At 36.5% G+C, this 15,283-nt stretch overlaps 2 protein-coding genes across 6 annotated transcripts; one reads left to right on the top strand and one right to left on the bottom strand.

The window, feature by feature from the left end:
• The first annotated feature begins 361 nt into the window (after positions 1-361).
• LOC133296410 (E3 ubiquitin-protein ligase DIS1-like) lies at positions 362-4,191 on the top strand. The gene is made up of 4 exons (XM_061495382.1): positions 362-550; positions 1,522-1,762; positions 2,728-3,114; positions 3,695-4,191. Exons 2-4 carry the CDS (start codon positions 1,556-1,558, stop codon positions 4,013-4,015), a joined length of 915 nt encoding a protein of 304 aa, XP_061351366.1. The 5' UTR covers positions 362-550; positions 1,522-1,555; the 3' UTR covers positions 4,016-4,191.
• A 391-nt stretch (positions 4,192-4,582) lies between these two features.
• Positions 4,583-13,959, bottom strand: LOC133296416 (uridine 5'-monophosphate synthase-like). 5 transcript variants are annotated; one of them, XM_061495389.1, is made up of 9 exons: positions 13,882-13,920; positions 13,362-13,446; positions 7,384-8,222; positions 7,079-7,162; positions 6,754-6,836; positions 6,575-6,662; positions 6,237-6,491; positions 4,892-5,130; positions 4,583-4,767 (listed from the first exon to the last, which is right to left on the bottom strand). In XM_061495389.1, the coding sequence occupies exons 3-8, from the start codon at positions 8,149-8,151 to the stop codon at positions 5,002-5,004; spliced, it is 1,407 nt and encodes a 468-aa protein (XP_061351373.1). In that variant the 5' UTR covers positions 8,152-8,222; positions 13,362-13,446; positions 13,882-13,920; the 3' UTR covers positions 4,583-4,767; positions 4,892-5,001. The 5 variants fall into 5 exon arrangements, with proteins under 5 accessions (XP_061351373.1, XP_061351374.1, XP_061351375.1 ...); XM_061495390.1 differs by having other exon boundaries at positions 13,362-13,420; positions 13,882-13,896; XM_061495391.1 differs by lacking the exon at positions 13,362-13,446 and having other exon boundaries at positions 13,882-13,959.
• Positions 13,960-15,283: the final 1,324 nt, after the last annotated feature.

Raw genomic sequence — 15,283 nt, forward strand, 5'->3', positions numbered from 1 at the left:
ATGTTACGACCACATCTTAATCGTTGATTTTCGTCAATCAACAGTTATCATTTATTACAAATTAATAATTAATTAATAAATTTGATTTGAAAAATGGTAACCGTTGATTGACGAAAATCAACGATTAAGATGTGGTCGTAATGTGTGACGGTATCTTATCCCACGTAAAAAATAAAATAATGTGTCAAAGAGAGAGTCAAAGACACAAGCACTAGTTTAAACTTAAACAGAAAACTGAGAAGAAAAGGTGAAAGAGGAAGTCATTGTGTTGGGTCCTACATTTTTTAAAGCCTTTTCCTTTCTATTTTGTATTTTACGAGAAATTTCTGTCTCTCTCTTCTCCTTCGAAATTACGCTCCTTTCTCTCTTTCTCAGTCTTTAATTTGAAATTCTTGATTCACTCGAAGACGCGCACTTTTCATTAATTATAGTTTGTTGTAAACCAACCAAAACCTTCTTTATCTCTCTCTCTCTCTCTCTCTGTGTGTGTGTGGGTTTTCGTTCATTTTATTCTTCTCTCTAATGCCCTTTGATCATTCCCTCATTCCAGGTATTTTTTTTTTTCTTTCTCTTCAACTTGATTTTAGTTTTTCTGCTTCTGGGGTTCTCTTCTTTACCTTTTTTAGTTAATGGGGTTATTAAAGTTTGATTTTTGCGTGGTAGTGTTCTTTTTGGGTTTTTGATTGTGTTTGTTGTAGATCTATGGTGGGTTTGGTTTGAAATATTATGTCGTTTGTTGCTTGAGGTTAGGTTTTATATTACCTGGCATATGTGTTGAAAGGATGGAACAGTTTTTCTGTTTAAGGTTTGTGTCTGATCTATTTTTGAAAGCTGAGGTTCCCTTTTTCTGCTTGGTCTATTGGGTGTCTTGGATTAAGGAGTGGCATGCGAAATTGTCAATGCCGAAAATACGTGTCTCTGATTATTATCTTATGCATGTGTTGAGCAATCAAATCAAATTTTAGTTGTCATTTCTTTTGATCACTAGTTTTGAGCTCTACTATCTTTATCAAAGGCAATTTTCTTTTGGTGATTTCGGCAGATGGCGCCTGTAATTTCATTTTGACAAATTTATATTGTTCCTCTTGCTCTTATGCACAGAGGACAATCTAATATAGCTATGGTATAATGGTCCCTGATTAAACCATATTTTCAAAAACATTCTTAAATCTCAGTAACTTCATCTTAGAAGGAGTTATGTAAGCTACTCAGGCCTTGTACAATTAAATGCATTTCTAACCTTATTTTTGTTTGTTTTTCTTAATTTTTTGTTTCTTAATATTCATACAAATTTGACCTGAAATTGTAGTTTGAGAACCTGTCATTTATCTGTTCTACAAATCAGGATTTGTGATACTTTCCATAGAAGTAATTTGTTTTTGTGGAAGAAAAGAGCTGGAGATGTGGATGTAATACCTTACTAATTCTGCTATGTTACCTCTATGATTAAAGTAAAAGAGAATTGCTATGTATTGAATTTTTCCTACCTTCCTGGTTGAATGATTTTTTCCCCACTCGCAGGGCTGGTGGAGTGCTGGTGATTGCTTTTACTAGCATGGCATTGAGCAATCCATTCTTTGACGATATAAGGAGCAAAGCTGATGTTGATCCTCCCCAAAATGAAGATTCAACAGATGTTAGTGAGTCAGTGAATGATCCTGCACAAACTGCTCTTAAGCCTAATGGGACCGTTTCGAGCAGTGTTCGTGAGCTTTTAGAGTGCCCTGTATGCCTGAGTGCCATGTACCCTCCAATCCACCAGGTTATTTATGTATTGATGATGGTTTATTGTTGATTTTTTGGGTTCTTGAGAAAGCATATAATTGTAACATAAAAGTACTGGGTGATCCGTCTAACCCCGCTTAAACTTTTTACTACCAAAAAAATAAAATATACTGGGGTGATCAAAGTGAAATTTGATTAATGTATTAGTGTGAAAAATTGCAATTTACCTAAGGTACTGGTTTCATGGAATGGTTTAGCTGCTCTTTGACAAGATTGGAGAACAGGAAAAACCGAAACTGAATTGTCATTCTGATAAGATCCAACCAATCAAATACAGAACTAACACAAAGAACAAGGACTTTGGCCTGAATAATCAGATTTTCATATATTCATCAAGAGATAAGTACAATCCTAAAACAAAGACAATTACAAAGAATAATCTAAAATTATAGGAATTCTAAAGACCCTAGTCTCTACCAAATCACCCTAAGGTGCCCAAGGTTCCAAAATGCCCAAAGATGATCCAACAATACTGCCCCACTCCCATATAACCGTATCTTTTTGCTCACTAACACAATCCACGCTTACCTTTTGTAACAAAAATGTGATTCACCCTTGTGCTGAGTCAGCAATAACAGACTTTGAGTAGCTGATCCCCTGAGTAGTTATCTATTGTACACCCTCATATTAGAAAGGGTTGTATCACACTCTCATAGTAAGCTAAACTAAAACAATGATCTGTGAGGCATGTCATAAGCAAAAGCTGAGTGTGAAGGTGTTAGTTTCCTCATCAAAAGTAATTCTTGGATGTCTCACCTAGCTAATCTATTCTGAGAATATTAGATGTTTTGCTAGCAAGAACTCAATCACATTTGCTATATGTAATTTTTGGAGTTAATATGATTATTGGCGGTTTTACTTTTGATTTAAGCTGAATATCCTCTAATGACAAAATTATATTTGGAAATCTAATTAACTTTTTTTCCTCTGTGGTTATTGCAGTGTTCCAATGGTCACACTATATGCTCAGGTTGCAAACCCAGGGTCCATAACCGGTGCCCTACATGTAGGCATGAGCTTGGCAATATCAGATGTCTGGCACTGGAGAAGGTGGCCGCGTCTTTGGAACTTCCCTGTAAATATCAAGGTTTTGGGTGCATGGGTATATATCCATATTACAGCAAGCTAAAGCATGAATCTCAATGTGCATATAGACCTTATAACTGCCCATATGCTGGTTCAGAATGCTCTGTTATGGGTGATATACCCTACCTGGTGGCCCATCTGAAAGACGACCACAAAGTGGACATGCACAATGGTAGCACTTTTAACCATCGTTACGTCAAATCAAATCCACAAGAAGTTGAAAATGCCACATGGATGTTAACGGTATTGTTTTGCTGAACTTCCTTCTCCCTGCTTTCTATTGACTCAGCAAATTCATTAACCCATTGGTAGATTGTGTAATTTTGGGTCATGTTTGGATGTACATGTGTCTGTCTTCACCAGTTGATGAGAATATAGAATTTAAGCAAACTAGTTAACCTTGTAAATTTTCTTGCTTCAAACAAGAAAAATCCAAGATTGCCAATACCATAACATCTCGAAAACTGTGAGTTTTTTTTTTTTTTTTTTTTTTCAAGTTGTTATGAAGGAACTATTAATTTATAACATTGCCTTTGCCTCTCCTAGGTTTCTTTATGAGGGCCTTATATATGCACTTAATTTTTAGAGGGCGAGCCTTGGTGAAATGGTAAGGTTGCTCCTTGTGACGAGAAAGTCATGAATTCGATTTTAGAAAACAACCTCTTTGTAAAAATGCAAGGGTAAGGTTGCGTATAATCGACCCGTACCCACGAAAGTTGGGGAGTTCTGTGCGCTGGAATTTGTTATTTTATATTGACTTAATTTTTTATTCTACATAATCTGGGTTTTAGCTGATTTATGGATTTCACATTGGTGTTTCTAGGTTTTCAGTTGCTTTGGTCAGTATTTTTGTCTACATTTCGAAGCTTTTCAGCTAGGAATCGCTCCTGTCTACTTAGCCTTTTTGCGGTTTATGGGAGATGATAATGAGGCAAAGAATTATAGCTACAGTCTAGAGGTAGGTGGAAGTGGGAGGAAGATGATTTGGCAGGGGGTGCCTAGAAGCATTAGGGACAGCCACCGGAAGGTCCGGGACAGTTTTGATGGCCTCATCATTCAGAGGAATATGGCTCTCTTCTTTTCAGGGGGTGATCGGAAGGAATTGAAGCTAAGGGTTACTGGTAGGATTTGGAAAGAGCAGTGACTGGAGTGAGATGATGTCCTCTCTTCAACTAGCAATTGTATTAGATTGAATAGTTTGTAGTGCAACCTCATTTCTTGTAATGATATGTATCTTCTGGTCATGTATTGGGTTTTGTATTTTAGGAGGCAAATTCTCTTTGCTTATCCTTACATCAAATACATGAACAGGAAGGTGTACCTCCTATCATATATGATAATTTATAATAGAAGTGTAGAACCTTAGCGTGCACCTTTTATATTCATGTTGTTCTATGAACGTCCACGACTGAGAGCAATTGACAAAATGTTGGGGAACAAAAGCAACAATTAAGAACGTGAAAATTACTCTCTTTGTTTTGCTGCATTGTCCAGGAACGCGTAATATACTTGTTATGTTCTCTTAGTTGCTATATTTGCCAATTTACTGTATATATTGTAACTGTTTAGTCATAACCAAATTCACTCATTCTGCTGTGATGGTTACCCTTATCTTGTGGTCCACGTTAAGCAATGAAATGTCAGTGTTAAAAAAGCCCCATACTGGTAATATATTTCAAAAACACACCAAATCAGTTAAATATTTGGCAATTGATCTAACGTAGACCAATAAACTATTTGATTACAATGAATGTTATGCATTAGTTTTGTCCTCTGACAGAAAATGATGTAAAACATTAATGTGAAATGGATCATTCAACGTACTACCTGCTAAGGAAAATCATAAAAATGAAACCCTTCTGGTATAGATCCGGATAGTTGAACTGAAATCATTTCCTAGCAAAAAAAAGTAAAGGAAAAATAAAATAAAAAGTAAGAAAGAAAAGATAAGATAAAATTTGAGTGCTGCATTCATGTTGAATGTTATTTATGAACTACTGTCAAATGAAATATCTCTCACCAAGAAAACAAATAGGCCACTTCCCATGTGCTTCCTCTAGGTTCCAATGAAGTTAAATAGCTCACAAAAACAAAATTTTGGTTCATCCATTTAGTCTGGGAATACAGGTCTCAGCTGCACTTTGCCAAATATGCATTCCATCCTTGAAGGCGGTATTCGTGAGCTGCTTCAGCCGGATTTGCTGCCTTGATGATGCCACGCCCCACTATGATAATGTCACTACCCCTATCATGGACAACCTGGAAAACCATTTGGTGAATTGTCAAGAGCAGTAAGCTCAAATATAAGAGCATGCAAAAGTGCAAAACAGCACAAATGAGAAGAACGAAGAGGGAAAAAAACACTGCATTAAAGCATTTTCAACACAAGAATATTAAAGGGGTGGGTGGGGAAGTACCATCTCTACCACAACTGAGTTATCCAATAGGTAAAGATGTGATATAAAAATCAACGTAAATAAATAATAATACTATTATTTAAAAACGCACATGGTTTGAAATGCAGACATACAAGTTAGATCAAAGAATAAGAATCCAAAACCTAGTGGGATAAGTGTTGGTTGTTGTCATACGAAAGCTAGAGAAACAAATTAGCCTACTTAGGGAAAGAAACCAAGAATTCATTTAGTATCATTTCATTTATCTTCAATAGTAAAGGTAATATTGTATTAGTCCTAGAATATCTATAAATACATGCCATGTTAGCCGCGGGTTCGATTCTCAGATTTCCCTTTTTGATAGGCGATATGAAATCCCACCGTAAATCCTCATTAAGGTTGGTGTAGTCCCTAACCTTGCAAGGGAGTGTGCCTTACACTAATCTAAACTTTTATGTAAAAAATTAAAAATAATAATAATAATAAAGTCTGATGATGTATAGTTCCCAAGACAGTATGTGAAAAACTTATTAATTGAATTCTGCTTCATTTTCCTGTTCAATACAGTGTAGGTAGGAGGTATAATCCTATCTGCTTGTAAGAGTACATACTATTCACCCTCCCTCACCCTTTCCCCTTACATTTTTTCCTCCACAAAAATTATTTTAAACTATGAAAGATCAACCTAGTTAAAAGTAAAGAACTCCACCCATGTTAGATATAAAACCATTCATAAGTCTTTGCCCAACAACTATAGTTTTCTGGAGAGGTGGTGATTAATTTGGTATCAGAGTCTCCTTGACCAAGTGATTAAAAGTTCAAACCCTTACCAATTCCGAACGGCTCTCGCATGCCACTCATGGTCCTTCACCCAAGAGTTTAAACTTTTGAGAGAGTTGGTGATTGACAATGCATATGATTAATTTATGCATATGACTAAAAGATGCATGGCAACTTGCATAAGCTTACGGAATATGGAGTGTTATATTGCTGCCCTAAAGCATCACCACCGGTCACCATTTGAACTCCAGGAGTTGCCTGAATGAAAGAGGGATTTATGGGTGCCCCGAGCCATGATGCTGGATTGACTGAGATGAAGCCAATCACAAAGTCAGAATGATCCTCTGCAATTTTCACTGCAGAAGTGGTATAATCTCCCTTGGCAAGGTTACCAGCCGAACTCATTTCGGCAAGCAGCAACAGACCTCTTCCACGAGGCAAACCCTAAGTAAGGTTCATGAGACATGTTAGGCTAGCAATTTAGGTCTGGCTACAATCAAGATAATATTATGACTAGTATTATAGACCTTCAATTTCAGTCCATCCACAATTCCAGGACCAGAGATAATGTGAGCATTTACTATATCAGCCCAATCCAATATACGAAAGATCCCTCTGCAGATAATATAACAGAAAGATGTCACATTAAACACAGAAACAAATGAAAGGAACTGAAAAAGAATCCAAAATAGGTGAGCAGTCTTACCCTTCATACTGCAAGGTAACTGTGTTACCAATGTCAGCAAATTTACGGTCCTCAAAGATTAAGAAGTTATGTTTTTCTGCAATCTTCAACAGAATAAAGCATACATTAAAGACAACTAGACCAGAAATGTAAGAGATACCTCAAACTAAGAAAAAGTGTTGCTCATAAACACATAACACTCATATAATAGGTTAAAGTCATGACATCGGCATTTTGTTTTCAATGCTAGCAAATCTACACCAGTGTACAAATGTTAACATTATCAGGATGTAAAAATTTGTTCTTCCATACTGAAGGCAAAAAAAGTTTTCTTTTAGAGCTATACCGAGCGAAGCTTAGAACCAAAATCAGGAGTAAAATCTGGTAAAATATCCACATGAGTTTTCAGCAAGCATATCTCTGGCCCAACCTGACAGGAAAGAACAGCCAAATTAGTTTAAATAATTCATTTATTAGGACCAAACTTCTAAGTAGAATCCCATTGATGATTATAATCCAGAGCTCTTTCAATTTCCAATCCATTTTTCAAATTAAGACCCTCTCTAACACATCCACTATAAAAAAGAGATCAAACAAAAAGCATGGACTAATAAAAGAAATTTCTACTTCGTAAAAATTCCAAATTCTCACCTTGTCAGCAATTTCAAGCAATTCAGCTGCAGTTCCAACATCTGCAGCCAAACACAGATTACTCTCCTTCTCAGCCATTATCTCAAACAACCTCTTTCCTGTTGGATTCTTGGACAACTTAGCCCTCTCCAAAAATGACAAGGCCTTGACCTTAGCTGCAGTTGCCAGAGCAGCAACCTTCCGATTCTCCTCTAAGAATTTCATAACAACTCCAACCATCTTCTCATCAAGCTTTCCTTTTTCCCTCAAAATTTTCACCATTTCAGTCAATTTAAGAATTGCATGCAGCTTGATTCCATTATTCTCCAAATTCTCCCTCCCACCTTGCTCTCTATCAATCAAAACAACAGCATCACTGACCTTCAACCCTGTGGCACGCAGTGGTGCAGCAGTTTCCAAAACTGATGTACCAGTGGTAACTAGATCCTCAATTATCAAGCATCTTTGGCCAGGCTTGAAATCACCTTCAATGGCTTTTGAAGTGCCATAGTCTTTGATTTCCTTGCGGCGCATGACCATTGGGATGTTCTGAGTGACAGAGACACAAGTGGCAATAGGCAGAGCAGTGTAAGGGACACCACAGACAAGGTCAAATGAAGTGGAAGACACAGAAGAAACTAGAGTTTGAGAAATTTGCCGGAGGACAGAAGGGTAAGATATAGCGAGGCGGAGGTCTATGTATATTGGTGAGGAGATGCCAGATTTGAGCTTGAAGTTGCCAAATTTGACAGCTGAGATTTCATGGAGTTGAACAACTAGAGACTCCATTAAGACTATGCTGACAGATAATATGCTATTCTGAGAGTGCTTCAAGGATTTTTTATGGCCTTAGGGACAACCTGTGTCATTCAGTAAGCAACATTATGACACTTTTAAAGAAATAGAGGCATAAGAATGCACAAGACATATTTGTACATGATTTGAAACATTTAGCTTAAGAATAGCAACCACTAGCATAGATTTAATCATAATATTCCTCACATCACTAGCATAGAACTTGAATGTGACCATTGGAATCAAAATTCACTTCTCATTCAAAACCATTTTGTGAAAGAAAGCACAAATCGCATTAAAAGTTACTGAAAAAAGCTGCCAAAACCATATCTCGATCAAGAAAGGGTATAAAAAATCGATACTATTCTAAGTATCCTACACCATACCATACCCCAAAATCCCATCCTATGTAACTCATGACAAGCACACCAAATATGTTTTTCCACTAAAACTGAGATTTGAGAAATGTAACCAACCTTTAAGATACATGAATTACGAGTTGAACAATTAAAAATCACTCCCATATAACCCCTGACTTACAAGGATAACATTGAGGGAAATCTTTTGTTGTAAATAATATTGATTTAGTTATTATTTAGTTTTTATTTAGTCATTTATTGTTGTATTGGGCCAAGCCCTTTGTTGTATTGGGCCAAGCCCATTAGGTTAAAAGTAGGTCAAATATTCTCTATAAATAGAGAACCCTTTGTACAGATTATTTACAATTCTATAATATATTAGAATACCCTTTTTCAAGTTGGTATCAGAGCTCTCGATCTGAGGGCTTTGCTTCCGCACATATTATCTTCTTTTTTAACAAAACCCTAATTTCTTTGCCTCTTGCCGCCATTAGCCGCCACCAGAAAATTTTTTCGGGGACCTTTTGGACCAAGGGGACCATTGTTGACCTTATTTTTCCTCCGATCTATCATTCTACGCAGTGTTCCTCCGTCACAAACGACCGAAACACCTCCGACCGCCTCCAATCAGATCTGTCTTCACCGTTTGGACCACTTTCCGGCGACTTTTCAACCGCGACCACCCACAGACAGGTGCGCGCTCACCGGACGACCACACCAGAAAAATCTCAGCCGGCGAAGCCCATCCACGCGCTCTCACGCGCCGCCCCTTTCCCGGCGAGTGAATCCCACGCGCAGCTCGTGCGGCCGTGTTTTTTGGATCGGACCACCACCATTCTTCTCGTCTTCTTTTCTTCTGTCTGGATCTGTAATTATTTTTCTGATCAGAGGTCATTTGATATTCTGTTTGGTTGATTTTATCGCTGGTTGTTAACTTTTTTGTTAAAGAATGGCCGAGCATGATAGTTCTTCGATCTTATCTGGTAAGAGCACACGTTCTATATCTCTTCTTGCTTCTTGCACTGATTTTAAAACCTCGTGGATTTTGGATTCTGGTGCAACTGATCATATGGCTTGTCGTACTGAGTTGTTTTGTTCTTATCATCCTACTGTTGGTAGTCATAATATATCCGTAGCTGATGGATCCCATAAATCAGTTATTGGTTCTGGTAACATTCAAATTCAACCTTCCTTGTTTCTTAAAAATGTTCTTTATGTTCCTCAGCTTTCTACTAATCTTATCACCACTCAAAAACTTACAACTGATTTGAATTGTTCTATCACATTTTTTCCTTCTCATTGTCTTATTCAGGATCTTACCACGAAGAAGACAATTGGAGTTGCTAATGAACAGGATGGGTTGTATCATCTCCTTCCAGACCATGCTAGCAAAAAACAGTTATTAATGACACGTCATCCTTCTACTGCAGAGTCTATGATTTGGCTCCATCACAAGCGTCTCGGGCATCCACCATTTAGTCTTTTGAAGTCTATGTTCCCCTCTCTGTTTCTCAATAAGTCGGTTGAGACCTTCCATTGTGATGTTTGTGAATTTGCAAAACACCATCGAGTGTCATTTCCTTCTAGCACTATTAAAAGCAGGGAACCTTTTTCTCTTATCCATTCTGATGTTTGGGGCCCTTCTAAAGTGCACAGTGTTTCAGGTGCTAGGTGGTTTGTTTCTTTTATTGACGATTGTACTCGGATAACATGGATATACTTGATGAAAGACAAGTCTGAAGTACCAGAGATATTTATTCGGTTTCATCACATGGTTGAGACTCAGTTTGGTAAGGGTATTAAAAGACTCAGATCTGATAATGGTACTGAGTACGTCAATCAACGCCTGTCACAATTCATTTCAGACAGAGGTATGATTCATGAGCTCACATGTGTTGATACCCCTCAACAAAACTGGGTTGCTGAAAGGAAAAATCGTCACCTTCTTGAAGTTGCTAGAGCATTACTTTTTCAGACATCTGTTCCTAGTTCTTATTGGGGAGAAGCAGTATTAGCTGCAACTTTTTTGATCAACCGTTTACCTTCACGGGTCCTTAACAATATCCGTCCTATTCATTCCATGACTTCCTTCTTTCCTTCTGTTCCCATATTGCAGAGCCTTCCACCAAGAGTGTTTGGATGTGTTGCCTTTGTCCATGTTCATAAACAACATCGGAGTAAGTTGGATCCTAGGGCTCTAAAGTGTGTCTTCCTTGGTTATAACCCTTATAAAAAAGGGTACAAGTGTTATCATCCACCAAGTCAGAAATTTTTTGTTTCTATGGATGTCACCTTTCAAGAATCTGAATCTTATTTCCTGGGTCCTCATCGTCAGGGGGAGAATAGTTCTTCAGAAGACTCGTCCCCTTCCTTCTTTGAGTCTGGATCAATCTTCTCTCTTCCTAGTGTGTCTGCTCCTGGTGTGTCAGAACCTTCAAATACACCTGAGATACAACCCATACTGTCTCACCAGCAACCTCAATCGTCTGAACCACTGGTAAGTCCTGAATCTCCTATTTCTTCTGAGTCTCCTGAATCTCCTGTTTCTGATTCTAATATTATTTCCTCTCATGATTTGTCTATTTCTTCTGATATCTCTAATGACTTACCCATTGCTTCTACTTCTGATGACTTACCTATTGCTCTTAGAAAAGGAAAAAGATCTTGTCACAAGAAAACTTGTTCCTCCTGTCCCTTTTGTACTCAATACCCTATCTCCCACTTTGTTTCCTCTGCTAATCTTTCTGTGCAGCACAAAAGCTTTGTTTCAGCACTAGATTCTATTGCAATCCCAAAATCAGTACATGAAGCCTTGAAAGATAGGAATTGGGCTCAAGCCATGCAAGAGGAGATGAATGCTTTGGAGAAAAATAAAACGTGGGAGGTTATTGATAGACCCAACGGAAAGAAAGCAGTAGGGTGCAGATGGGTTTATGCCCTGAAATATAATTCTGATGGCACTCTTGAGAGATATAAGGCTCGATTAGTGGCCAAAGGTTACACTCAAACCTATGGCATTGATTATGAAGAAACCTTTGCTCCAGTTGCAAAGATGAATACAGTGAGAATCTTGTTATCCCTTGCTGCCCATTACAATTGGGATATAAATCAATTTGATGTGAAAAATGTTTTCCTTAATGGTGAGTTAGAAGAAGAAGTCTACATGGAAATCCCGCCTGGTTTTGATTCTGTGAAGGGGGAAAATAAAGTTTGTAGATTAAAAAAGGCCTTGTATGGATTGAAGCAGTCACCTCGTGCTTGGTTTGGAAGATTTACTAAGGTTATGATGACCTTAGGATACAGACAGAGCCAAGGAGATCACACTCTTTTCTTCAAGCACTCCCAAAATGGGAAGCTTACTGTGCTCCTTGTATATGTTGATGATATTATGATCACAGGTGATGATTTTGTGGAAAGACAGATTCTGCAAACACGGCTTGCCTCTGAGTTTGAAATCAAAGACCTTGGGAAACTGAGATATTTCCTAGGGATAGAAGTAGCTCATTCAAGCAAAGGAATTTTTATCAGCCAGAGGAAATATGTTCTTGATCTTCTCAAAGAAGCAGGAAAGCTCGGGTGTAAACCCTCTAATACTCCTATTGAGCAGAATTACAAGATGGGCTATGAAGAAGAGAGTCCTCTAGTTGATAAAGGACAATATCAACGGCTAGTTGGGAAATTGATATATCTGGCCCATACTAGACCAGACCTAGCTTATGCTGTTAGTGTTGTCAGTCAGTTTATGCACGATCCAAAAGAAAAACACATGCAGGCAGTAGAGAGAATTCTTCAGTATCTTAAAGGTACTCCTGGTAAAGGATTGTTATTCCGACGTGATGGCAATCTATCTTTAGAAGTCTACACAGATGCTGATTATGCTGGATCCGTGACTGACCGTCGTTCTACCACTGGTTATTGCATGTTTCTTTGCGGTAACTTGGTGACATGGAGAAGTAAGAAACAAGATGTGGTTGCCAGATCAAGTGCAGAAGCTGAATTTCGAGCTATGGCTCAAGGCATTTGTGAGTTACTGTGGTTGAAAATTGTTCTTGATGATCTCAAAATAAAATGTGAGGGACCTATGAAGCTGCTATGTGATAATAAGTCCGCTATTTGTATAGCTCATAATCCAGTTCAACATGATCGGACTAAACATATTGAGGTTGACCGCCATTTCATCAAAGAGAAACTTGATAGCAGGTTGATTACCACTCCATACATTCCCACTGGGCGTCAATTGGCTGATCTATTAACAAATGGGCTTCCTTCAGACAGATTTCAAGAACTTACTAGCAAGCTGGGAATGATAAATATCTATTCCTCAGCTTGAGGGGGAGTGTTGTAAATAATATTGATTTAGTTATTATTTAGTTTTTATTTAGTCATTTATTGTTGTATTGGGCCAAGCCCTTTGTTGTATTGGGCCAAGCCCATTAGGTTAAAAGTAGGTCAAATATTCTCTATAAATAGAGAACCCTTTGTACAGATTATTTACAATTCTATAATATATTAGAATACCCTTTTTCAAGTTCTTTGTATGCAGCTTTATCTTGCATTTTTTAGCAAAGAGGCTTTTCTGGATTTGAAAAGGATAATTCTTTGATTCAAAACCTATGACTTTCTGATCACAAATGAACAATTTTACTAAGGCTTCCCCCCTCTTAATTACAAGTTGAACAATTATTTCAAAGAAACAAAAAAGAACAAAATAAATCCCAAATCATACAGACACAATCATGGGGAAGCACGGTTCCATGAATTTTACCCCTCCAAAAGAATAACACTCTCTATTAAACCTCGACTAGTAAGGATAAGAGCGAGGGCAATCTTTATAAGCAATCTTACCCTTAAATGTTTGCAAAGAAGCTCTAAGCAGCTTTACAAAAGCTCCCACTCTCTATCACCTCCAAAAAGAACTCAATTTAACCATCTGAATTGTTTGATAATCAAAACAAATTTAGCCAAAGAAAAAACTAGCAAAGAAAGCAGCAATCCGGACAGCATAGGAAGCTACAACAAGAATAATCAATATAACAAAAATTTCATGTAGGATCAATCAATGGCATTCAATAGTTCTACGACCTTTAACCACTAAAACTCATCTCCCTTCTTCCAAATTTCCATTTTTTTTTTTATATCAATAAAATTAACTCAACCAGAACACAGTCAAATGAAGCAACCCAGAGAACATATGACATAAATTGAAGCATCGAAATTAATGGGTTCAAAAAAAAAATATCTTGTGGTATTTAGAGAGAGACACTATGAATTTCGGGTCAAGCTTCAGCTCACTGGAAGAGAGAGAGAGAGAGAGAAGTTTGTCTGGTATTTAGAGAGAGAAAATCAGGGCTTTGATGTGTGATACCTTCATGGGATTGTTCAGGTGGTGAGTGTCGTCGATTAGTTTGCACGAATGAGAATACAAAAGGCACGGATCACTTTCATGAGTTTTAAGTTTTTAACTTTATGCAATTTTTTGTGGGTTAATTATTACAATAACTTTTGAAGTTGTTGTTTTAAATTTATAAAATCTGTTAACTGTATCTCCTTCTAAAAGATACAATTTATGTTTTTTTTTTAATAAGTTGTGTCTTTTTTTTTTTTTTTTTTAATAAATCAGAGTGCCGGAGCCCAACAAGAAACAAAAATAAACATCTAAACTACCGAATGTTCAACAACCGATAGCTATTCACAAAAGCTAGGTCAGCCAAATACAAAAACTGAACATCGGGAGGAGGATGCTCAGTGAGCAGAAAGTCCAAACTAGCTAAGTTGTGTCTTTTTAGTTTCTAACAATATGCATTAAGGGGCAAGATATATTTACTATCAAAAAAATTTATAACCTCTACAACCAATCTAATTGATTTCTGTTAATTTAACGGTTATAATTTATTGATAATTAATAATTATTAATAAATACGATCCAATAATTTTCAATAAATTATAATCGTTAGATTGACAGAAATCAACGGTGATTAAGTTGGTTGTAAATGTTGTAAACTTTTTTTGTGGTAAGTATATCCTTCCCTATGTATTAAATATGAAAACTTATTTTTTTCTCTTTTCACGTCAGCTGAAACAACTGAGAAGAGAGAAGAAAAAAAAATAATTTTCATATTATAACTACGTACTACTTGTAGTACACAATGTTAAAAATAAAAGAATATAAGATTATGTTCTTTAAAAGGATAAATATTTTTCCCGTATAAAAAAAGGATTAATTTTTTTTGGGAAGATATATTTACCCCAAAAAAATTTACCACTCTTACAACCAATTTATTTATCGTTGATTTTCGTTAATCTAACGATTATAATTTATTGGGAATTAATAATTAATTAATAAGTGCGACTCAATAAATATTATTAATCTCAATAAATTATAACCGTTAAATTGGCAGAAATCAACAGTGATTAAATTGGTTGTAAGATTTGTAAACTTTATCCGTTCCCGTGTTTCTTATGTCATAGTAGATAAAATTATCTCTTACATATACATTAAAATATGTGGAATTCATGTGGAGTCATGTGTAGAGAAAAGAGAAAAAAAGAAAATATGGATCCTTACACTTTTATATGTGTAGAAAATAAAATTATCTCCTATGACATAAGAAACAATAATCTTTTATAAAAAATACAAATTAATATTTTTGAGTTTTAATCATTTATTTAAATAAATGATTATTTTAAATTTTTTGTGCATTTATAAAATTAAAAAACTATTTAAAAAAATACAAACAAATTGAGCCTTAATTACGCATACTTGATTA

The sequence above is a fragment of the Gastrolobium bilobum genome, unplaced genomic scaffold, assembly GCF_033153095.1.
Source record: "Gastrolobium bilobum isolate Gb01-03AN ecotype WA unplaced genomic scaffold, APGP_CSIRO_Gbil_v1 utg10593, whole genome shotgun sequence".
In the NCBI taxonomy this organism is placed as follows: domain Eukaryota; kingdom Viridiplantae; phylum Streptophyta; class Magnoliopsida; order Fabales; family Fabaceae; genus Gastrolobium; species Gastrolobium bilobum.